Source organism: Pleurodeles waltl, chromosome 1_2 (genome assembly GCF_031143425.1).
Source record: "Pleurodeles waltl isolate 20211129_DDA chromosome 1_2, aPleWal1.hap1.20221129, whole genome shotgun sequence".
NCBI lineage: Eukaryota > Metazoa > Chordata > Amphibia > Caudata > Salamandridae > Pleurodeles > Pleurodeles waltl.
In genome coordinates this window covers 43,240,160-43,265,173 of record NC_090437.1, presented here as the reverse complement: position 1 = coordinate 43,265,173, position 25,014 = coordinate 43,240,160, and the positions used below count along the sequence as shown (strand labels likewise).

The 25,014-nt window shown below is 42.7% G+C and overlaps 1 protein-coding gene across 9 annotated transcripts in view; it reads left to right on the top strand.

Moving 5' to 3' along the window:
* Positions 1 to 25,014, top strand: part of PTPN13 (protein tyrosine phosphatase non-receptor type 13) — a 1,045,801-nt gene that overhangs the window by 723,886 nt on the left and 296,901 nt on the right. For all 9 annotated transcript variants that reach the window (XM_069236135.1, XM_069236143.1, XM_069236122.1 and 6 more), the window contains exons 28-30: positions 5,847 to 6,006; positions 15,898 to 16,112; positions 16,219 to 16,317. In XM_069236135.1, coding sequence (XP_069092236.1) covers positions 5,847 to 6,006; positions 15,898 to 16,112; positions 16,219 to 16,317 — 474 coding nt within the window. The remainder of the gene's footprint in view (positions 1 to 5,846; positions 6,007 to 15,897; positions 16,113 to 16,218; positions 16,318 to 25,014) is intronic.

Here is a 25,014-nt window from a genome sequence, read left to right as displayed (position 1 = left end):
CCTTAAGAAGTGGCACCTATGAGGCAGGGCTGAACTAGGCGAATGTCAAACTATACTATTGGGCCTCCCAGTTGGTTCCCATTAATAACTGGCTATAGAGAGTTTTGGACCTGGCCCTTTTTGCAGGGTTATCCCCAAACATTTGCCTTTTTCCTCCTATTTTATTCTGACCTTTTTTGTTGACTTTAGGACTCTGGGCACTTTACCACTGCTAACCAGTGCTAAAGTGCATATGTTCTCTGTCTAAAATGTATTGGTGATTGTTTTTTTCATGATTGGCATATTTGATTTACTAATATGTACTTAGTATAATGCAGCGGATGTGCCCAGGGCCTGTAAATCAAATGCTACGAGTGAGCCTGCAGCACTGATTGTGCCACCCACAGATGCGGTGCGTGATATGTGCCTACGTCCTTCATTTGCATTCAGCGAATGCTCATACATTGATATACAGGTAGTACGTGACCCCACCTAAACAAGAGGCCAAATATCTATGTACAAATACAGATTTGTGGAGGCGGTACAGTCACTGAGAGGATATGGTCTGCACATGTCCATCCCAGTGACGCTACTTGAAGTGTCCTAGACGTTCCATTTTCTTCTCTTCCCTCATCAACTTATGCATTGAATCTTACACCTCCATTTTCAGCCGCTCAACTCTTACCATCACATTTAGGGCAGCAACACGTTGCTGTATTTGAACAGTTCTTCACATAAACGTTTTTGTATGTATGGTCCAATTTCTTGAAGATGTCCAAGCCCTGATGTACCCCCATCTTAAGCTAAACAGAGCAAGACACAGTTTTTCCCAATCTCCCCACATATCTTCCACCTGTTTTACCCTGGTCCAAACTTAGTTCAACTCTCATGGTTTTTAACTGTAATCATTCCATTGTGGACTTTGCTAATTCTCTTGTTTTCTTCTTGGATGAATCCCATAGCCTTCCAGAACACATCAGTGCAATGGCCTAAGTGAATCATTTTCATTCGAAACTTCTTTGGGTAAAAAATCTTTTATCCCAGACGCTGATTTGAAACAAGTAGTCCAATGTAATGTGCTGTCAAGGTTGTATTATGGTAACTCCTTGCAAACTCCCTTTATTTTCCAACAACAGGTCCTTCATGCAGGTGCCAGGTTGGCCACTGGTTCAATAAACCACCTTTGAAATTCTGAAACCTTTGAAGTTGATTTTGCATATATTTAAGGAGTATTTTTAAAATAGCATGCATCACACACAAGCTTCTTTTCCATAGAAACCCTATTTAACTTGGCTAGAGACTGGCCGTAGAAGGCAGGACTCCAGAATACACAAGGGTTCACTGATGCAGACCCTTGGCTCTGCAGACCCATTCAAGGTTTTAAGTACCCATGTTGACCTAGAGACAAATCCAGTTTCTCTATAGTTTTTGTTGTTGGTGCATTGACCACACTACTGCAGTGCTGCGTCTTGTATATACAAGCATGCTTAATATAGGTTTGAAAACATGGGCCTTGTTCAAAAGCTTATCTGTGTCCGTCAGTTTGTAAACAGCCATATTACTCAAGTAATTAGTCACTTCAGACTCATCCATACCCTTTAGCATAGGTATTGGGTCGAAATGTGATAACACTTCTTTTCATTTCCATGGAATGCAAACTGTTATTAACAGGATGGGCCCCTCCCTATATTATATGTGGTGATTTTAACTTTAATGGATCATGGGAGGGACTACATGATTTATTAACATCCACAACTGAGAAGTATCAGGGGCGTAAACCTCGGGTATATAAGGCAATGGGTGCTATTCAGCAAGAATTAGGGTTAGTGGATGCCTGGGTAAAGTTGCGTAAGCCCGACCCCGGATATACTTATTATTCGGCCCCTCATGCGAAATTAGCACGATTTGATTATTTTCTAATCTCTCCTGTATTTCTAAAACAAGCCAGGATTGAGCTGTATTCACGGATGGTATCAGATCATAATCCTTTAGTCCTGGATGTGGAGTTGGATGCTTTAGAACCAAAAGTTAGTATATGGATATTTGAAAGGGGACTTTTAAAAGACCCAGAATACTGTGAGCATATGAGTAAGTGGATAACTGAATTTTTGGGGTTTAATCATGGGTCAGCCTCAGTAGAGATAGTCTGGGATACTCTGAAAGCAGGTATTCGTAGAGAAACACTAAGTTTTAGTATTAAAAGGCAGAAGGATGCTCGAGGGAGAATAATAGAGTCCCAAGCAAAGTTGCGGTTTGCAGAAAGACAACTGGCTATAGCTATAGAAACGGGAGTAGATACAAGGAGAGCGCAGGAAGAAATTGCCATAGTAAAAGCGGCAGTAAATGAGGTCACAGCCAAAAGAATAGCAGAGAAATATTTAACACAGCGTGCACAAGGGTTTGAGTTTGGAGAAAAAGTTGGGCGGCTGCTAGCGATACGGACAGCCCAGAAAACAGCGGCTGGGGTTATCAGGGAGATTTCAGACCAGCAAGGACAGACAATATCAGAAGTGGGTGGAATTAGAAAGGTGTTCCATGGATATTATCAGGAACTTTATGATGAAACATCAGTATATTTGGATGAAGATATTTTAGAGTTCTTATACCCCATTAAGATGGAGAAACTAGATAAGAGCGACAAGTCACGCCTGGGAGAGCAGATAGATATTTCAGAAATAGAAATGGCAACGAGTAATCTGCCCACAGGGAAAGCTACTGGTCCTGATTCGATCCCCTTAGAATTTTATAAAACCTTTAAACTATTGTTACTTCCGGTTATGTTAGAGCTGTATACTCAGGTACAGAATGGAGGGAAGATCCCCCCATCTTGGGATCTGGCTAATATAGTTGTGTTTCAGAAGAAGGGAAAACCCCCGTTAAATCCAGCCTCATATCGCCCGATCACATTAATAAATAGTGATGCTAAAATATATTCAAAGATCTTGGCAGCTCGATTATCGCTGGTGATTAGGAAGCTGGTTTCACCGCGGCAGCATGGGTTTGTCCCAGGAAGAGATACAACTAATCATATCCAGAGAGTTTTAGCACTTTTTGACTCTACGGAAGTAGCAAAAGAACCTATGGCGGCTGCATTTTTGGATGCAGAGAAGGCATTCGATCGGGTGAATTGGAAGTATCTGTGGTACGTTATGGAGTATTATGGGCTAGGGAAGAAATGTATTATAGCAGTAAGGGCTTTATATAGATCCCCGGCTGTGAGAATACAACTAATGGGAGGACAATCTGAGAGTATTTAGATTAGGAGAGGTACCAGGCAGGGATGCCCATGCTCTCCCCTCCTGTTTGCTTTGTATATAGACCCTCTGCTGAGACAGTTGGAAGAAAACAGTAAGATTCCACCAATCCATAAGCAGGGATGGGATACCAAAGTCTTAGCATATGCAGATGATATAGCCATACTAACTCCCTCTCCTGATTCAGCACTGAGAGAGATTGAAGTGGTGACGAAAAAATTCGGAAGGTTTTCCGGATACCTGTTAAATGGAGCTAAAACACAGCTGTTGGCTAATCAATACACAAATACTAAAGACACACAGAGGGTGGATCATGCAGCATATCTAGGTATTAATATTACACCAAAAGTAGATGAAGTTGTCAATTTAAATATAGATCCTATACTTGCCAAATTTAGAGAAGATATGTGCAGATGGAATAACCTGCATTTAAATATTGTAGGGCGATGCAATATGGTAAAGATGATCTTCCTTCCGAAGCTGTTGTATCTATTTCGCACTATACCATTGAACTTTAATAACTTAAAATTTAAAGAGATCGATAGAGTAATCATGAGATTTATATGGGCATATGGTAAGTGTAGGAGATCAAGCAAATTTATGTCTCTTCCTCGGGAAAGGGGTGGGTGGTCCTTACCGAATATAAAATTATATCAAATGGCAGCAGCTTTCCAGTACATGCGCCCGTTATGGGGGCATAATAAAGAAGGAGGTATAAAAGCGGACCGCCCCAATATATACGAGTTGGTAACATATCACAAGCCTGGATATTATAAGAAAACTAGGTATAAGGTTTTGGGAGCTGCTCATAAGTGCTGGTGATTATGGTATAAAAAGAAAGGATTTGGTAGATACAATTATTATACCATGATCGAGAAGAATCCACTGCTCCCTGAAATATTTCATGATAAGTATATGGCAAATTGGTCCACCTTAGGTATAACCAGGTTAGGAAACTTTTTTGATAATTCAGGGGTCAAGGCGTTTCGAGATCTTCAGGAACAGTATGGTCTAGAGAAAAGGGACTTCTTCAAATATCTACAGATAAGGGATTTTTTAGGGGAAAAAACAGGGGGGACCCAGGGATTCAAAAGTAACCAACTGCTGAATGATGTTCTGGCTAATCCCAGTATAACTATTAGGTCAATTTATCCTTTCTTATTGGTAGAACAATCAGATGTTCTAGAAAAGACCAAGGAGAGGTGGAGCAAGTAGTTGGTAGATGGGAGTAATAACTTTATGAGGTCACTGGAGTTGGGATGCACTATTCTACTATCATCTTCCCTGCAAGCGCAACACTACAAGACTATGTTTGATCTGTGTCATACACCAGCCCACCTCGCCAAATGGGGATGTGTGTCAGGAATAAACTGTCCAAGGTGTAGGATGTATGGTTCAGACATCATACATATGATGGCTACTTGCGGGGAATTAAAGGCCTCAAGGGAAGGCATTCAATCTGTTTTGAAGGAGGTTTTGAGATATGATTTTGTCCTTACACCTGAGATCATGGTCTTTGGGACTGATGGCGAAATAGCTGGATCACATAGAGCATTTATCTTCGTAGCTATGGCGGTGTTTTGAATCTGTATATTAACAGCATGGCTGGATTTACGACCCCCATCCTGGCAACAATGGTTGGCTAGGCTGCTGTCTGTATATCATTTGGAGATGGCATTGTGTGAACGGAAGGGGAAACAGGCTAGGAGGAAAGGGAAGGCAATATGGGGTCTATTCCAGGCTTGGATACAGGTCCATAACGATTGGGGCCACCCCCTACCCCCTCTGAATTAATGAGCTCCATCTTTAGATAGGATTTGAGGGGTGGTTAGGTTTTGTATTATGTACGATGTAACTGGGTGATGTCTTCCTCTTGTCTCTTCCACTCTATGTCTTGGAAAAAAATATTTTAAGTCTTCAGTGTAAAATGACTTAAGAATATATGTGTTATATGTTTCCTTCCAATATTAAAAATAATAAAAAAAATTAATAAAAAAAAAAGGAATGCAAACTGTTAGCTGTTAGCCACACAGCTAGGCTAGGTTTTTGATTTGCTGAATGGTATTTATTTGTATTGTTAATTGATTTGCAAGTTGCAGCATGTACCCTTTAAAAGCATACATAAGTCTACTCTCCAGCACATCTCTCCCTACTGTGATTATTTACTCCTCACCACACAAATGCCAATCACCGATTACAGTTTATGATGGGGCAGAGTGAAAACAAGTAGATTATCCTCACAGTCTAAGTAGGGAGGGCAGATACTATCACATTCCATTTGTAAGTCAGAAAATGGCAGGTGGGCTCTCCTCATGCGAAGTGAAAATTAATGTAGAAATTGTTGATGGTGCCTGCAATTAAAGCATGTGGCATGGTTATGTCCATCCATGAAGTGTGCGCCTTGTAGTTGAGGATTCTAGTGCCAGCTAATAATGTAATGACAGAATAACATACCTCTGGGAAAACAAATATTTTTTACTATACTTGCTTTTACACCAAATGTGGTTGTCTCTTTCTGAATGCTATTAAATGTTAACTACTATTTGATCTGTGTGTGTGTGTGTGTGTGTGTGTGCAATAAATGAAGTCTTCTAACATGTTGCTTTTCTACAGGTAGTAAAACTGTTACTGGAAAAGGGGCAACTACCTGTTGGCAGAGTCCATGCTCCTGTGACTCCACAGTGCACCCCTCCAGTCCATCCAGTGCAGAGTGGAGTACAAGACAAGCTTACAAAGACATCAAGTTCCAAAGGATACTATTTTTCTCCAGATGGTTAGATATGTAATTGTGGAAAATTTGAAATGTGTCAAACGTTCTTTATAACCCTCAAGCACAATGCAGCCAATATTTGTATAAAGGGATCCTCTCCGAAAAGAGAAACATACATTTCTTTTTTAATAGGTTCATATGTTTTTTTATTTATATTTTGGTGCATGATTCTGGTAAACTTTGACTTGCTGTCAGTTTTCAACCTTGTAATGTTAGTTTTATGAAATTGCAACAGTTTTTCCAGGTTCCCTTTTGGGTGTCAAACAGTGGGATACACCCCATATGATGTTTGCTTTAAATTCACAATGCACCGGACTCCCTTGTTAAAAGTATTTGCTTCGGTTTGGCCATTAATTTGGGATTACATTAGCTCCATATTAAATGTGTCCATGTTTTTATTGAAGTCTCTCTGGCCTCATTTGTGTGTCCTGGTGATGACCTTTTGAACTCTCCATGGGTTCAAACACTGGCAACGTTGAATGTGCAAAGAAGGTCCAATCAAATATATCACTGAAAAAATAGTTCTCATGTAGTTCCCAACTACAGTTACCTTTCAATCATATCTCTTTATTGTAGCAACGTTCCTACTTTAAGTGCACATTGTCATATCGCAAGCACTGAGCACCTTATTGCTATTCTTTTGGTTTCTGTTAGGACTGCTTGATCATCATTATATGTATTTATTACAGTTCCTACAAATGGACTGCTGTGCCTATGCCTCTCTATTCAGATTTGGCATTTCAACAGTGGTGGTTATAAAATGTATGATTTTTTTTTCAAATGAATCCCAGGAGGATTCAATGTTTTCTATTATATCGAATGTCCTGGTTCTTTGGGGTATATTAGGCTGCCCTTGTTTCATATTTATAGAGAGTGAAGGAGTACAGGGGGAAAGGACAGCACAAGCAAAATGCAGTTGTGAAACACAGCCACTGACATTAATTGAAGCATCAGAGCCATTCTTCTAACGAGCACCGTCAGGCCTTCGAGCTGTAGGTCACATTAAAATAACACCTAAACCATTTTTTGTGAGTGAACAGGAAGAGCTGCTCCAGGCTCTCATACCCATATATAAAGAGAATTAAAACAAAACATTTTTAAAAGCACTAAGAAGGACATAAAAGCTGAGCTCCTCAGTCATTTTGACTGAAATTTCCACCAAAGCCCATAATCTATCTTCATGACGATCTCAGATGCAAATACCAAAATCATTGGAAAGCAGCCCAACTTCAAACCGTTAACTAAATAAACCATACTGATGTCATCATCCTCTCGGTGCAAAGAATGTTCAGCACCATCTAGCCCAGAAGTCTAAGTCTAAAAGTTTAGGCTTGATCTGATTCATCAGTTGAAGTTAAATCCTACACTGAACACTAACATCAATAGGAACATTGTGAACCTTGAAACAGGCCATTATGTCAGTTGCTGTTCCTCTCCAATGTAAATTGAGGCACAAAACCACTTAATTGTTTAAGCCTTTATCATTATAGGCCAGTTGGCTTATTAATAGCCTATAATAATACCATGATGGGTGGAAGGTTGGCAAACACTTCCTGCACCCAAAAAAAGAGCTTGCGTTCAAGAGGATGACAAGGTGCTTATGGGGGCTCAAAGACATTCTACTCGAAACACCAGTAGTCTACATAAGAATTTGAATCAATATACCAGGGGATACACTCAAGACCATCACAAAGAAGAACTTGAGCATTATGGAAAAGATTTTCAAGATGTTTTGCAAATTATATAATCAACTCTTACTTTTATAGGTTCTTACCATATCAAACCCTTACAAACTAATGAAATTATATATTGGAACGCTTCTCACAGAGAGGGGCATACAAACATATAGGGATCATACAGGCAGTACAGAAGGAAAATTACTTTCCAACTCAGACACTGACTAAAACTGAAAAAAAGTTCCAGTCCTTATCTAGTTTTGCAATTGGTATTGAAGCCAACAGCTGAAAGGTTTAAAATTCCCCATACTTGGGGTGTACTAGACAATTATCTGTTCATGTCAAGAGAAAATGTTACACACCCAGATACCATCAGCCCAGTCTGTGAGAAAGATGAGCTATTAGCATGTGTGGCTGTTGAAATACATGCTCTGCATAGGCCTGGGCTTAGTTTTGGGCTCATCTGTTTGCAACTTGTTTCTTTGAGGATGTCTTTTGAGTCACAAGGTATAGTGACTCCTCCCTTCCCTACCAATGCAGATGGGCACCAGCTCCATTGTTAGATAGCCTTTTTTCTGCCATTGGGTTTGGATGTACACAGATCTGGCTCCGTATTTGGTGCCCAACAGCACTTACCGCCAGCCCTATTTGATCACTCGAAGCCCATGCTATGGAAGTACTCTGTGGCAGAGCCTTGATCCTGTTTTTTGATTTTTGCTTCTACTCGACAAACATGGAGAAGACACAGGCTCCTCACAGTGTCTCACCCTGGGACCCTCAGCACATTATCCCTGGCACTGCATGTGCAAGAATATACGCTCATTGATGGAAAAGACGCCCTTCCAGTACTGCCCGCAGTGTCATTCCAAGTTTCCCTGTACTGACCACCAACAAGTATATAATCTGTGCCTTTCCACTGAGCACGACAACCCCACATGCCAGGCTTGCCTCACCTTCTTGTCAAAGAAGACTGTTCAGTACTGGCACAAACAGAGGTGGGCCCATCAGAGGATGCAGAAGCAGGAGCCTGACGATAACCCCTACATCTTTATACAAAGCAATGTCAAGGAAGAAACTGCTCCCTCAGAGGCCGAACTAGTGCAGTCCAGTTCGGAGGCGAGTTCACCTCCCACCCACGATTTTGAGGGAGAACATTTAGGAAGACCCCCCCCAAGCTCTGCCATCACGGAAGACTTCATCTGTGTGTATGGTTGCCACCCACACACAACCCACAGCCATGCAATAACCATGTGGACAGACAGAGCACTGCCCCACTGAAGCCAGACATCAAGACCATAGTCCAAACAACAGTCTGACAGGTCACCATTGCCTTTGGGCCATTGTCTACCCTGACCAAAGGCTTTGGAGCTTACAATGCTCCTCACTCTGGTCACAAAGATCCCCATAAGTCACAGACCTTTCTGGAACCCACAGAGTCTTCAGCTCTCAAAGTCGATACCAGCACCAAAGCCACCTTCATCACCAAAGCCCACATCCGCACCTAACACAGCCTACACCTTGAAGGCACTCTCAATGCTGACAACACATTCTGTGCCTGAAACTCAGTCGACTGCCATATCTGAAGATTCAGAGCAACATATTCTGCACCACCTGCAGGACAAGTTAGATGCTCGCCATAACTGTCTGTTCATTTACTTACAGATGGGTAAAATCTCCACAAAGCTTCTGCTGAAGTCACAGGAGAGTCTTCCAAGGAAGAGGAAATTGACTTTTCATAGTCAAATTGCTTTGGAGTGTCCTCCACCTCCCAAGCACAAGAGACTTAGGGACAAGGGCACTATGCCCTCCCTTTTCAACCTCATGATCCTCCTCCTCCTACTCTTCTCCTCCTCCTCCTCTGTCACTACCACATCCTCCAGGACCACCAGCACATCATGCCCCATCTCCTTCAGATTCACCAAAGGAGTCAGTACAATCTTCTTATGGGGAGGGCAGGCCACTGTATCCCTATTATGCGCCTTAGGACCTGAAGCCCAGGTATAACCCGTCAGGCGACTATGATGTTGATTCCCTGGATGACACAGATCCTGATCTGTATCCAGCCATACCTTTCCCCTGATGATACTACTTCATGTAAAAAGGTCATACACAGGGCAGCCACATATCATGTATTTGATAAGCATGTTATTCAGGAAGACAAAGTCTTCTTAGTCAAAACATTATACATAACCACCCATCAGTTCCTGCTTATGCTTAAAGAGATGCTCAAGACCGCCCTGAGACTTTTAAAGAGACAAGCGCGAGCACCCAGGCTACAGAGGATGCTCCACCTCAAGGTACAGGGAAAGAAAAGGGTGGCAGTACATTCAGCCGCACACTGGAGGATGTTCAACCTCAGTTGGGCTGCTTTCCCAGTACTACAGGGTGCACTGAAATAAGATGGAGGAACTCCATGAACACCTCCCTGAGGTGTATAGGCAGTATGTGCAAAAGCTGGTAACAGAGGGTAAGACCACATCTAATGCCACTATCCACTGTGCCCAAAATGCTTCCAATACGACTGCCAAGGAAGTTAAGACAAGTATCTTGGTCAGACATCATGAAGTACAGCATCATCTGTTAAACCTTCTGTTCGATGGTAAACATCTCTTTGAGCCGTGGGTGGACCAGATGCTCAAAAGCTTAAAGACATCGACACAGCCAAGGCCATGGGCGCCCTTTAGACATCCACTTGAATAGGTTTGAAGACCACAGTACAGAGGAGGTAGTAAGGCCACCTTCTGAGATGCTGCTGCCTCCTTTCAAGTAGTAGTCCATACTAGTAGCAGATAGACGGACCTACAGAAGCAACAACTCCAGGTTAATGGCAAAGGGGGCTCAGCCAAAGGATCTGTTCTCCTCCAAACAGAAACTCCTTTCTGCACCCCTCCTCGATCACACAACACCTATCAGAGAGATACTACAGAGATTTTTTCATCCTTGGGACCAGATCACCTCCTACCAGTGGTTCTCTCCATCATAGAGCATGGCCACTACCTGAAGCTCACCTCAGTCCCACCAAATATTTCACCTCACAAAAACACTCTCTCCCTAGAACACTAGCACCTTCTTCTAGAAGAGGTTCAAGCGCTCATTATCAAAGGGGCAATGGAACCAGTTGCACGGCAGCCTTATGGCTAAGGGGTGTACTCTCCATACTTTCGAATTTCTAAAAAGAATGGGTCTCCAAGGCCCATTCTGGACTTAAGACCTCGCTACATGTTCATTCTCTCAAAACATTTCCACGTGGTCACTCTGCGGGATGTCATGCCATTGCTGCGGCAAGGTGACTTCATGACTCCACTCAATCAGAAGGATGCCTACAACCACTTACCCCTCTATCCTGCTCATCGCAGCTTAGAGTTCGTGGTCAGTGGCCAACATCATTATTGTTGCCATTCTCTGTCACAACAGCCCCCAGGTATTCATCATATTTGTAGCTTTAGGAGCTGCCCATCTCAGAAGGGGCGGTATCTATTTGTTCCCCTACTTTGATGATTGGCTGATCAAAAGTACAGGAAAACAACTGTGTCTCGCTCTCGTCCAAACCACTATATCCCTCCTGCACAGTTTATGATTTACAATAAATACTGTTATGTCCCACCTCCTGCCTCTTCAGATCCAACCATTTTTCAAGGCTCTGTTCTCAGTACAGTCACTGGCAAGACTTACCCCACCCTAGCAAGGGTTCAGGCATACCAGCATATACTGCCTCTTTTTCAGCCATATCACCATCTTACCTGTGAGAACAGTTATGTGTCTCTTAGGATGATGGCCTTATGCATAGCCATAGTTTCCGATGCCTGGCTGCACGTGTCCGCATATCAAGAACAAAATGGTCACAGGCAAAGGGTCACTTGGAGGATCTAGTGTTGATACGGATTGACACCTATCACTCTCTGCAAAGGTGGAACAGCAACAATCTTTTGTAGGGCTGATCCTTCACGGACCTTGTTCTGCAGGTGACCAACAAGGACTCTTCACTCTCAGGTATGGGGTAGGGAGGGGCATGTTAAAAAAATAACTGTTGAGGGCATGGGATTGCCACACCAAAGTGGTCTCCTTGAGCTCCTGACAATCTAGTTAGCTTTCAAGGCCTTTTTCAGGAGATTCAGCATTAAGTAGTCATCATAAACTCCTCATTGGGACAGAAAATATTACCTCCTTACATGATTTCCAAACACAAGGCGGCACACATTCGCTGCAATTGCAGCACTGGCGTACTTCTGCCATTGGGTAGTCCCCGAAGTTCAGCACTGCCCAAAATGAAAAATGTCCAAACGTTGCCTCCAGGCTCCCACATCTAGTCCATGGGCAATGCGCTGTGGATGAATTGGTCTGGGAACTTTGCCTACGCTTTTCCTCCACAAACTCTTTTGGTATGCGGTCATGAAGCTTCAGCAAACTTCCCCCACTGTCATCCAGATAAGCCCCCATGTGGGCCAGACAACCTGATTTCCGACCCTCCTCAAAGTGTCAGTTGTCCTCATGAGAAGCTCCCCAACAGCCTGGACCTTTTCACTCAGAACCAAGGTACAATCATGCACCTCAATCTACCAATTTGGCTCCTGAGGTCTTAGAATTCAGCTATCCCAGCCTCCTTCAAGAGCGCATGGATATCCTCAAAGAAGCAAGCAGGCTCACTATGCGAGCCTGTTATGCAGCCAAATGTAAAAGGTTTGCCCATTACTGCATTCCAAGTACTTGGACCCACTTAAACCTGCAGTGCAAGATATCATCTGCCACCTTCTCCACTTGCAAAAAATCTGGTCTAGCTTGCACTTCCTTATGGCTTATACAAAATGGAGAATACTTGTTTTTATTCAAGATCCTTCATTATCAAAGCTTTCATGGAAGGACTCAAATGGGTTATCCCAACCAGGGTACGCTACACTCCCTTCTTGAACCTTAATATTACCAGACTCATGGGTCCGCCTCCTAAATGTTGATATTAATGCCCTTTACAGTTCCTCTCCTTAAAGACTGCTACTTGATATTACATAACATGTTGGTGAGCTGCAGGACTTTTCTTCCATGTTCATAAAAACACAATTGTCCTCAGAACTAACCTTAAGCTCCTACTGTCAGTCAGACACTGTAGCAGAGAGGGCCCTTCACATCCTCAACGCCAAATGTCATTCATGTACTACATTGACAGGACCATACCTTCTGGCAAAACACAGCAACTTTTAGTTGCTTTTGCCAAACCCCACAAAGGGCATGCTCTATCAAAGGAGGGCATAACCAGATGGATAATTGATTATATCCAAACCTGCTGTATTAGGGCTAAAACATTTGCCTGCCCCCACGGGGGAAACAGTGGCCACTATGGCTTCCCTTGGAAATGTCCCTCATAGTTGACAGTTTACATTTTTAAAAGCAGCTACATGGTCCACTTCACATACATTTACCCAGCACTTCTTTGTGGACCTCTTAGCATGCAAACAAGCTAGAGTTGGTCAAGCTGTTCTAAACTTAATTTCTGTCTTCTTCAACATCCACCAGCTAACCTCCGCTTTGGGAGTACTACTTTACAGTCTATGCAGACCATGTTTATCTACAGCCACACAAGCTACAAATAGAATGGGTTACTCGGTATTAGCATCTCTTTGTAGCATGCAATGCAATGCTGTAGATTCACTTGCACCCATCCACCTCCTCAAAAGCCTTTGTTAGTTGCAGATTTACACTTGATCGCTTACTTCAACTCTCTGTATATATCAATTTTGTGTATCGTCAAACAAATGTCATACTGAGTACTTCATCACTGTGCGGAAAACAATTGTAACAGTGAAGCCAGTGCCTATGCACATTTCCAACTGAGGGGAGGAGTCACTATTACTTGTGACTCGAAAGACTTCTTCAAAGAAAGAAAGTTGATAACATCCGAGCTCAACTCTAGATGGCAGGAGTATGTAGAGCATGTGAATCTACAGCACTACATGATACAAACAAAGTTTACAGGGTAACTAACATACTTCCACACTACCAATAATACCACAGATGGTGGGATGATGTCTGTCGGGCATCTGGGATAAGGATCGTTTTAACACCCACATTGACCAGCCTATGATTTGCCCACTTCAGATGTTGGCTGTCCCTTACTTCAGGCATCCGTTGGTCTGAACTTACTCTCAGCACCCTAGGTTAAACAATATCCACACTGTAGAATGGTCAACTTGACAAGTTGGTTTCCACAATGTTAGACTCTACATACTAGAAACTTTTGATAGCAGAGGGGTCATGATTTGGATTGCGTTGCCAGGCTAAGGCTGTTGTTCCCTTGCAGGCATTTGTTCAAGCCAAATTTTAGTATTTTCTAAGTCAGAAGCTAATAGGTCTAGCTTCCAGTGAGAAAGAGTCATTGAGTTGCCTTTGCAGCATAAATAAAAAACACTGAAAAGGATTTCCATTTTTGAAATAACAGTTCTTCGTGCCTTCGTGGAAGGCTTGAAGTTATTCATTCCACTATATGCTCTAAACTTCAAACTGACTAATCAAATGAGTTTCTTCCAACCAGTAGACAAACCTGTCTTCTAGGAATAATTTTGGTAAAGTTATTTTCCTAGTCACATAATGGAACTTTGTTGTATTAGTAAATTATCAATTTTTACTTATGAATGATGCTTGCAATTAACCAAAAGCATGCAAGGTCCTCCACACAGATCTCAAAGCCTCACCAAATTAATAAATTTATAATACTGCACAACATCTTTCCCAAACCATTGTCACTGGCCTATTGTTGCCTGCAAATGTGTACAAGATGTGTATAGTACATATGCAGGTACTACATAGATAGGACAAACTTGTTCAGAAAAACGTTGACTCTCTGAGGCCTTTGTCAACCTGTATTAGGGAAATCCAGCTTTCAACTCTGTGTGTAATCTTGTACTTGTACACCTATGCCTCATTATACTCTCAACATACTCACCCAAGACTTTCTTAGGCAACATGACTCTTGCAGACCTTTACAAGACTGCCATATGGTCTATTATTCACAGTTTCAAAAAGTATTATGTGTTATCCTTCAAGCCCATTCAGAAAGTAGTTGGGAGTAAGCATGTTTATGACTTTTTCAGTGTGATTCCGTTCCTCCTACTTTTCTCTGCAGTTTTACTTGAGAACTAATTCACACATTTACAACTTAGTTGCATGCAAAAGGAAAACATCACGTAATGCTTTGTCATCTTCTGTCTTAGATGAGCTTGTGATCCCTTCCACATGGAAGCTTGCTGGAAGACGACATAAAATCACATACATACACGCAACATACACGGAGACAAATATCTTAAAAGGGAATTTGTGTGTCATGATTTGTGAGTTTCAGGGAGTAGCATAGAGAACAACTGTACATATACCTCTGTTTGACCCCGACGAATAGTTTAGAAAGTCAAGTTAGAGTTTTCTGAAACGAACACTAACTGGCACAATGTGCACAGTTTGTGAATATAAATCAGAGGCAAGCTATTTTTACAAAAGCTACAAGCAAGTCACATTCTCTCTTCAACTCTATATCTGTGTAATATTTGGAGAATCAAACATACACTTATTGTCTTCCCATCTGTTAGATATCATGTGTAAATGAACTGTGGAGGCTATGAATCATTCTTCATATGGCATTATTACTTACATAATTATGTTGAAATTACTCCCTCAAGCATTAAAAGTGGTTAAATAACACGTACCAAGACTTTCCCATACATATCTTTTATTGTTTTAGTTGTATAACTAAGATTTGCAACTTTATTTTCACTCTTATACCGTTGAGCATTTGGAAGCTGGAAGGCAGGTTTTGGGGACAAGTTCACAGGATAGTTTAGTTCTTTTTGGGACATTTAGTGAGGCTGTAGAAGAAAGTTGAGTGCTTAATCCCACCACTTCACCCTTTAAAATGCCTCCTTAAAGGCCATAAATGTTATGTTGGGGATTAAACTGCATCAACCACAAAGTTTATGATAATTACTGGAAAATAAAATGCCTTTTTTGACAAAATGTAAGGGGCACTCTCCATTCGAAAAATACCAGCCCTATCTGCAGTAGAATAGTTGGACGGTTCTCTTTCTGACCCTGTCGCGCAGGTTATAAACCTTTCAGAAGAAACATAGCTCACTGGATAATCCATTTGAGATGATGTCCTATTGGTCACAATGGGGCAAAAATGTGCTCACAGTAAGAGGTTCTAAAAATGAGGTCTACTCTTTCATTTTTTTTTTAACAGAAGACATATTTGAGGTTAAAGTGGTGAAGAACAGCTCTGGCCTTGGCTTCAGTTTTAGTAGAGAAGAAAATCTCATTGTAGATCAACCAGGCTCCAGCATAGTGCGGGTGAAGAAGCTATTCCCTGGTCAGCCGGCTTCTGAAAGTGGAAAAATTGAAGTTGGTGATGTGATCATGAAGGTGAATGGGGCTTCCCTGAAAGGGCTTTCACAACAGGTTAGTTTGCCACCTTTTCGCTGATATACTTGGGTGCTATGGGGAAAGAGGAAGAATTGTTTGTTCCATTATTTTACAATAGTTTACACTCATTTTTTGCACTTAGGACGTTATATCAGCCCTAAGAGGAACAACCCCAGAAGTCACGTTGCTACTGTGCAGACCTCCTCCTGGAGTTCTCCCAGATATTAATCCATTGTTGCAGGTAAGCACATTACATTTGCCTTGTCCAATATTGTGCATCAAATTAGAAACCCTGTGTGGCTATTGGATCTACATCAAGCCTAAGGCTGATTAGTTGCTTTTTTAGTAATGTATTTAGAAGACATAAAAAAATATTGTGTTTACATTTCAGGTAGCAATTTTATATAGTGGAAAATATAATTGGGTGGTGGGAGAGCTGATTTCGCTGGGATAGTGTTACAAGTTTGTTAACAAAAAACATTTTAGTATTGTTTTGTTTGTAAACAAAAGGACATAAAAGCAACTTGAATGTAACATTTTTAAGAGCGACACCAGAAAGAGAGAATTTTAGCTGTTCTATAAACTGTTCATTTAAGCAGGTAGTTTTGGATCCTCAGAAAAAGAGTTTCGTTCTAAGAGGTGCTATATGTGAAGGATTATGAACCGGTCCTTTAATTGATGTAAGAAGATACTTCATGGGTGAAGGTGTTTGAGCTTCATAGAGAGTAAAATCCTATGAGATTGTCAAATTTTGTTGTACTTATTTCAGGGTGTGAGGGTGCAGAGCTTTGTGTGGAATATGGCCAAACTTACAAATACTCTGATCTTCCATGGGAAAACACTGATGTCTGGCCATCACAGTTTGTAATATATTCTGAGCATTTTGTTTCTGACACCTGCACCTGTTGCATGTAATGCTCTTTTTAGAGGTGCTAAGTGAATCAGTGAAATTGCAGGTGATGTTTCTTTAATCAAGCATAGATATGACTAATGATAGTACTACTACCTTGAAGACTGATTGATTGGGGACTGCAAGATTTTATCAAAAACAAAACCTAAGGTGATGTTAGGCACGTTTGGTTTAAGAGAATGCATGCAAATTGATTGTCTCAGTGGAGCTGGAGTACTTTGGTCCACTCAACTGCAATAAAAGTGGATAAATGTTAGGTGGTAGCCAGTTGTTTTGACATTTATAGGAAACTCTGAAGAATGTGCATTGGTGAGTAGGGTTGTTTCCTCATTGTGTACTAGGAACTCAAAATACGTGTTACTCTGCAGGCTTGTCTTTGTAATCTTCAACTAAAATAGAATCTTCTGAAAAGCACCATAAAGAGAGCAATGTGTGTATTAACTGCATTTTTTAAAGATGCCCTACCCGTTGTTATCTTATATATTGATTTTGTTAGGCTGAAAACTGCATTTATAGTTATATCAATTTGCCTATGTAGCTGTATACTTTTAGCTGCTGTTTTTTGTCTGTCCTTTGGCTCGAAGCAATGTTGCAACATTTTACCTGTCTTTTCAATTGAGGTGGTTTATTCAGCTGTTCTGACTTTTGTCCTTGCTGATGGCACATCACGCCTCCTTACTATAATGAGGACAGACAGTGTTGAAAACTGACTTTTATCTTTTACAACATTTAGTAGTGGGTCTGTGTCTTACCCCTACTTCTCAAACAGCACTTAGCGTTTGGAACTGGCAAGCTTCTAAGGTGGGTATTTAAAAGTATTTTCCTCTCCCTGTTCTGTAATTTCGTCTCTAAAAATAGGGAAGGTCTGCAGATGCATTGTGCCGCAGCCTACTCTCTCGGACATCCATTGCTTCTAGAGGAGGGTTATGTGGATGCACCTGTTAATAAAAGTCACATAATGAAGTGGCTTGTGTATTCTAATCAAGTTGTCTACAATACAAACTTGACAGGGTTGTTCATTTATATTTAACTCCTTACAATAGGTTACAAGCATTGCCTGGTCACCAGTGGTGCATAATGCTCCAACTAATATTTTGTTCCACCCCCATGACCATGATTGTATATATGAATGCTTAGGAAAAGTGGAAAGCAAACAAAAGATGTCATGTGTTAATGATACATAAAGTAATAATGGATAGCTACTAACCACATATCCCGCCTTGTGTATATTCCTTAGATTTCAGATGGATCTGGAAAACTTAAAAGCAGTTGTGTGCCAGTAGGTAAGGTCGAGTCCCCAACACACCCCAACTTTCTGGATCCATCAGCAGTTTCACAGCACATTGCTGCCACTTGGGAGACCATGCTTATATTTTCTGCACACTTCCAGGTTCCTCAAACGTATCTTCCGGTCCTAAGGATCTGCAGGGGCCTCAAGTTAGATTTCCACTGGCAGGTTCTCCCTTGCCACATTCTGTCTCTCTCAAACCCATCTCAGGTTCTGCAACAGCTTTGTTGCTTACTTCAGTCCTGGCACCACACTCTGTGCCAGTTCTTTCAACCTCATTGGTGCTGGAGGAGGATCTCAGCCAAGGTTATGCTCTGAACCCACAAGAGGCATAGCCCAAACCATTCAGGACGGCCAGGAAACAGCAACATTTGTTTTCCAGTCTGCCCTAAATAGGACCATTGCTTGGGTTTGGCAATTAGCGTGATGATGTGCTTTGCAATGCCTGGATGAGGTCTACAAGCTCCTCAGGGGATGTCCAAGCATCCTTAATGGATATGCCATTTGATGGCTCACACCTTTTTAGTGAGAAGATGAATTTCACCCTAGAACAATTTAATAGTATCATGCCACATCGTGTTCATTGGGATCCCTCCAAAATCTCTAGACAATTTTCTCAACAATTTAACCCATTTCAGGGTTACACTAGGGGATTGGCATACTATCAGCATCAGATCCTGCTGCCAGCACAGCAAATATACCAGCCCTTACAAGGTTGAGACTGAAGCTCCCTGAGACAAGGTAGTAGAGGTCAGTCCCCCAACCCTTGAGTTACCACAGCTTCAAAACCATTATAGTGTGTCTTTTCCAGCACACTGGGTCCACCAAATTGTGCAACAAGACTATGCCCTTTCTTTTATTTCAGCCCCTCCACACTTTCCACCCCTCACCAGGACAGCTGAAGGAGGACCCCTAGGTCTATTGTGCTGCAGGAAATGTAGTCCAGTTTGGCCAAAAGGCCCATAGAGAGGGTTCTGGCCTAGGAAACTGGAACTAGATGTTCCTCCTGCTACTTCCTTGTACCGAAGAAGGATGGTGTGCTTAATATTGATTTAGATCTTTGCCCTCGGAACACCTTCCTTCAAAAGGACAATTTTAAGATGCTCATGCTAGCCCAAGGTGCATCTGCTCTGGATTCTGAATACTGAATGGTAACATTGGACTTGCAGGACACTTATTTCTATATTCCTGTCCTGCAGGCCCACATAAGTTATCCGTGGTTCACAGCAGGACAGGAGCATTTTCAGTTTGCAGTGGTCCCTTTTGGCCTCACAGGTTTCTCTTGGGAGTTCACAAAACTGTTGGTACTGGTTGAAACACACCTTCAGAGGTTGGGTGTTGCAGTTTTCCTTACCTCGTCAATTGGCAGTTAAAGACAGGCTCACCTCAGGCAGTCATAGACCATCTCCAGACAATGGCAAACCTTCTAACATCGTTATGGTTCACTATTGACATGCCATAGTCACTTCTGACTCCTTTGTTTGGTTCTGCTCATCCAACTCATCCTGTATACTGTCCGATTTTGTGTCTTTTGTTTGGAGGGGAGAGTCCAGGACATTTGGGCTATGATCAGTTTGTTTCAGCCTTGTTCCTGGATCTCAGGGAGGATGACTGAGGCTTGGGGGACTATTTGTTTCCTGCATTCTGATGTTTGAAAATTCTAGATGGCTCATACAGGCGTTGCAGTGGAAACTGAGGACCTATTTAGCACAGCACCAGGGGAACCTATCATATCCTGTTGAGGTTTCAGAGGAGACTGCAAAAGGCCTTCAGTGGCTGCCGGTTGACTGCGATTGGCCTAGCAGCATACCCCTCTCCTTACCCCACCCACAGCTCACAGTGGTGACGGATGTATCAATGCTGGGTTGGGGAGGCCATTTGGTAGAGATGGAGATCAGAGTGCTCTAGTCTCCGGCGGAAACCCAGCCTCCACTTCAATCCGTTGAAGTTGTGGGCAATGTGCTTTGCATTGAAGGCTTTCCTGTCAAACATCAGAGTCTCGTACATGTTCTCACTGACAGCACCACCACCAGGTAGTACTGAAACATGCAGGGCTGGGTAGAGTCTTGGGCCCTGCTCCAGGAAGCTCTACAGCTCTGAAAATGGTTGAAGCGCTGTGGCATGAACCACCAGGCAATATTTCTAAATGCCAAGATGGATTAACTCAGCAGTCGAGGCTCGGTGGATCACGAATAGTAGTTATACCTGGTGGTGGTGCAGGGCTTTTTTCAGCAATGGGGAGAACCATGACTTGATCTTTTCACCACTGCCAAGGACTCACAATGTCAACACTTTTGCAGGCTGAAGTTGCCAAGAAGCCTCTCTCATGGAGATGCATTCTGCCTAAGGTCGATCTCAGGACTCCTATATGCCTTACTGCCCCTGCCTCGAGTTCTGAAAAAGACCAGGAACAACCAGGCCATGTCATTTTAGTGGCTTTTGAATGGGCCAGGAGAGTGTTGTACCTGGAACTCTTGCCCATCAGCATCTATTCTACGATCAAGCTGCAGCTTCTGAAGGGCCATCGCTTCCATACATGGAGATTGAACAGCGGTTGTTGATTTCATTTGATCTTCTTCCTGAGGTCACTTATGTTACCTTGGCAGTTAGTCACACTTCCACAAAGTTGGTGTATGCCAGGCACTGGGACAAGTTTGTGGCTTGTTGTGGCAACTGCTATAAAAACCCAACATAGGCCAAACAGTCAGGAGTGTTGTTGTTTATCTTATCTTTGTCCATGCAATGACTTTCTCTGGCCACTGTTAAAGGCTATTTGGCAGCTATTTCACCGTTTTTACTGTTCCCATATAAGCCTTGTTTGTTCAAATCACCTTTTGTGATGCGGGCTTCTTAAAGGTTTACAATATATGTTCTAGCCAAAGCTCTTTGTATGCTTCAGTGGGACTATCTGATTCTCACTTCTTTGATATGCACTCCCTCGGAGCCACTGCACAGTTGCACAATATGCCTTTTTACCCTGAATACGGACTATTTGATGACAACAGCACCAGCTGAACGGATAATTGCACTGCAGACTCTTTCAGTCCAGCTGCCTTGTACAACCTGTTTCCCCAGACAAACTGGTACTGAGAACTCAAGCTGCATTCCTGATGAAAGCAGTGGCACCTTTTGATGATGAACAGGCTATGACCCTTCCTGCCTTTTTTGCCCCACTTCCCCTATGAAAAAGGATGTGAAACTCCATTGTTTGGATTCCAAGAGAGCCCTCAGTTTCTACATTAATCACACAACTGACCACAGTGTGGACAGTCCAAACTTTGTGAGCTTCTCAGAAGCAAAGAAAGGCAAGGCAGTTCAGAAAAGAGCCATCTCTAGGTGGATTGTCTTCTACATTATAATCTGCTAGGCGCTAACTAAGAAGCAGCCACATAAAGGATAAATGGCTCACTCCACTGAGCTAAGGCAGCAGTACTACATTGACATGAGAAGTGCCTGTCCTGGATATCTGTCAGACTTCTCCTTGGACATCAGTGCGTGCATTCATGAAGCACTATCACCTTGACAGTCAGATGCTTCAGGATGGGCATTTTGCTCATTCGGTCTTGCAGGACTGTTTTGGTTTGGGCCATTCCACAGACCCACTGCCTGGAGAGGTACTGTTTTGGTATCTATTCACAAGGTTGTCAATCTCCGGTTAGAAGTAGCCATCAGAAGAGCAAGTAACTTAACCTTTGATAACTCTTTATTCGTAGCATGTGGTTGGCTGCAGATCCACATTCTATACACACTCCCGCCATCTAGTGTTGGGCTTAGACTTTACAAGTTGCTTTTCTTGAAGCCTTTTTCCTGGTGATGTGATGTTGAGGCTCCACCTCCTCGAGGGAATGCGCATGTTCAATGGCTCCTTCGTTAGATTGATTTTTTTCTGCCATCTTGTTCAGCTGGATTGCTCCAGAGCACCGAGCAGCTTCAACACCTTCGTGGCTTACGGATGCCTAAAGGCGTTCTCTATTCATCGAAAGCAACTTTGACAAGTCATTGCTGACTAGCTGATCTGAGTGTTTTCAGCCACCGCAGGTTTTACGGTAGACTTAAAAATAAGAACAGCTCCCTTCCAGGACCGTGAGAATGTTCATCTCTGGGTAACAGAAGGTAAAAGGGACAGTCTTTTTCATAAATGCCCTAAGTGCGAGGCTAATTATGCAAATTCAGACACACATGATGTCTGCAAACTGCGCTTGTTGCCAGAATATAAAGAACAGGACTGTGAGCCTGCAGCCTGTTAAAAAATAAAAAGACAAAGACCCTTTTATGCCAGACGGGACAGGCGGCTAGCCAATAATAGGGAACTGGTAGTGGAGGCAGAATTCTTGCGAGAAGAACATTATCTGCAAATCCTCAGAGACCAAGAAGGTGGTGATGCTCCAGGATCAGAATGTACCATCTTGGACAGTCTGCATTACGTCGAGTCCAGCCAGCATGAAGAAGACAAGAAGTCGGCCTTGCTGGTAATGGAACCACCACAAGAACTGAGACCACTGGGGTCAGGGTCTAGGATGAGGACAACGGCAAGATCCGTGGGTACACAAGACCCACCTCAAATAAAGAAAGCAATCACTCAGCCCTTCCAACATCACCTAGATGCTCCAGAGCCTTTGGATTTTGGCCGACACAAGAGCGTGCCTTGGAACAAGGCTGTACTCCGTCCCAGTTTGGCCACAGGGACAGGCACGGAGCCGGCATAAAGCAGTACTCAATGCAGAAAAAGCCATCAATGCCTGCACGTAACATGGCACCAACACCTCGTTAACCTCCGTCATTGACAAATCCATCAGAGCCAAGCAAGCGCACATCGTCAACACACACCTTATTGGAGCCAATACACATATGTACTCTGAAAAAGATATTAGAGCACAGCCACACTTTGACTCTGAAAAAAGCTTTGTCTTCGACTGCTACAATGCCGACACCCTATGCTCCTACTGAAACCAGGAAAAAAACAAAAAGAAAAACACATGGCACTGAAAATAGCCGAAACACTAGTGGCCAATGAGTCAGAAGGAAATGTTATTGAAAACCTTCATGAGGTTATGCAAAAAAGCATCAAACAGGCGAGGGATTTTTACAAGAAAAGTCTCATAAAAAGGAAAAAGGCAGGACACTGACATGCCACAGCTGATTCTAAAAAGACAACTATGGAGAATTAGACCACAAGCCAATTGACTTTAATTCTTCCCCACAGCCCATGTCACCATATTCCACGTATTTAACAGAGGAAGAAGCAGAGAGTCAGGGTTACTACAAACTTGAGTCAGACTCACAAGGGGACCTCCCACCCCACAAAGCCCAAACTTAGTGCTACCAGACACAGATAAAGAAACCCCAATACTAGCAGAGCCATCTCCCCAGATGATACATCTGCTCACCACAGTGTTATTCAACATGCGTCCAAATACCACAAGGTAAAAATGCATACCACAGAAGAGGAGACAGATTTCCTGGCAAAGATGCTCTCCAAGACAGAGCCCTCAGTGCAATATCTGCCAATGACAGGGTCCATGCTCAAGGTCTCTGAGGAGATTTTTAAAGACCCAGTCAAGACCAGAGTTCACATGCCATGTATTGAGAGGAAGTAGAAACCTTCCCCCAATTACCCTCTTTACATTAGGGGACATTAGTGGACACCTAACAGCTGATTCCTTGGTAGTGATAGCTACCCATAGTACTGGAGACACGCTTCCTCCAGATTAAAAAAGTAAATGCACTGATGCGGCAGGGACAAGGGTGAAAACTGGACACACCAATCATTGGAGTATAGCTAATTCAGTGGACTCGTATCCAAATATAAGAGGGCTACATGGGACGAGATGGAAGATCTCATTCAACCTCTTCCTGAACACTACAGGAAGAGGTGGGAAGACCTAGTTGCAGAGGGCAGACAAGTACCTAATGCAACCATATGTTGCACCCTAGACAGTGCTGACAATGGATAAGAGAGGAATACATTTCTGTATACTACTACACAGACATGCTTGGTTACGCATCTCGGGGTTCAAGCCACAGGTGCAACAGCATATAATTAATGTCCCATTTGACAGGGCGCACCTGTTTGGACCAGAGGTAGACTCACATTTAGAAAAAAAATAAAGAAAGACACTGAGACCGTGTAGTCTATGGGATCCTTGCAGTCTACTACGCCAAGACAACTGTCCTTTCAGAGGTATTGGGGAAGAGGGGCTTCCAAGGACACTGGTCCTGACAGCCAGTTGTACCAAAAATAGCAGTAGCAATACCACCAGCAAACTGTTATGGCCAGAAGTAGCATCAGACCCGGCGGGTAATAGATATCATCTGTGACGGGTACTGACTAGAGCTAAAAAGCCAACCACCAAACATTCCTCCTCACAAACAAACCCTAAGTCCTCAAAATCTACACCTTCTCAAGGAAGAAGTAAGAGCTCTGCTGCAAAAGAGGACCATACAGCCTGTACCACACAGACACCAAGGCCTAGAGGTGTACTCCCAATAACTTGTGAAACCCAAAAAATATGTATCACTAAGATCAATACTGCATCTACAACCACTCAACCTTCACGTCCTTTCAGAACACTTCCACATGGTGATGTTACAGTATGTAATACAGCTACTACACGAAAGCGATTTCATGACAGTGCTAGATCTGAAGGACACATACTTTCATATACCAATCTACCTTCACATCATCGGTGTCTCCGGTTTGTAGTAAGTGGTCATCATTACCAGTTCAAAGTACTACTATT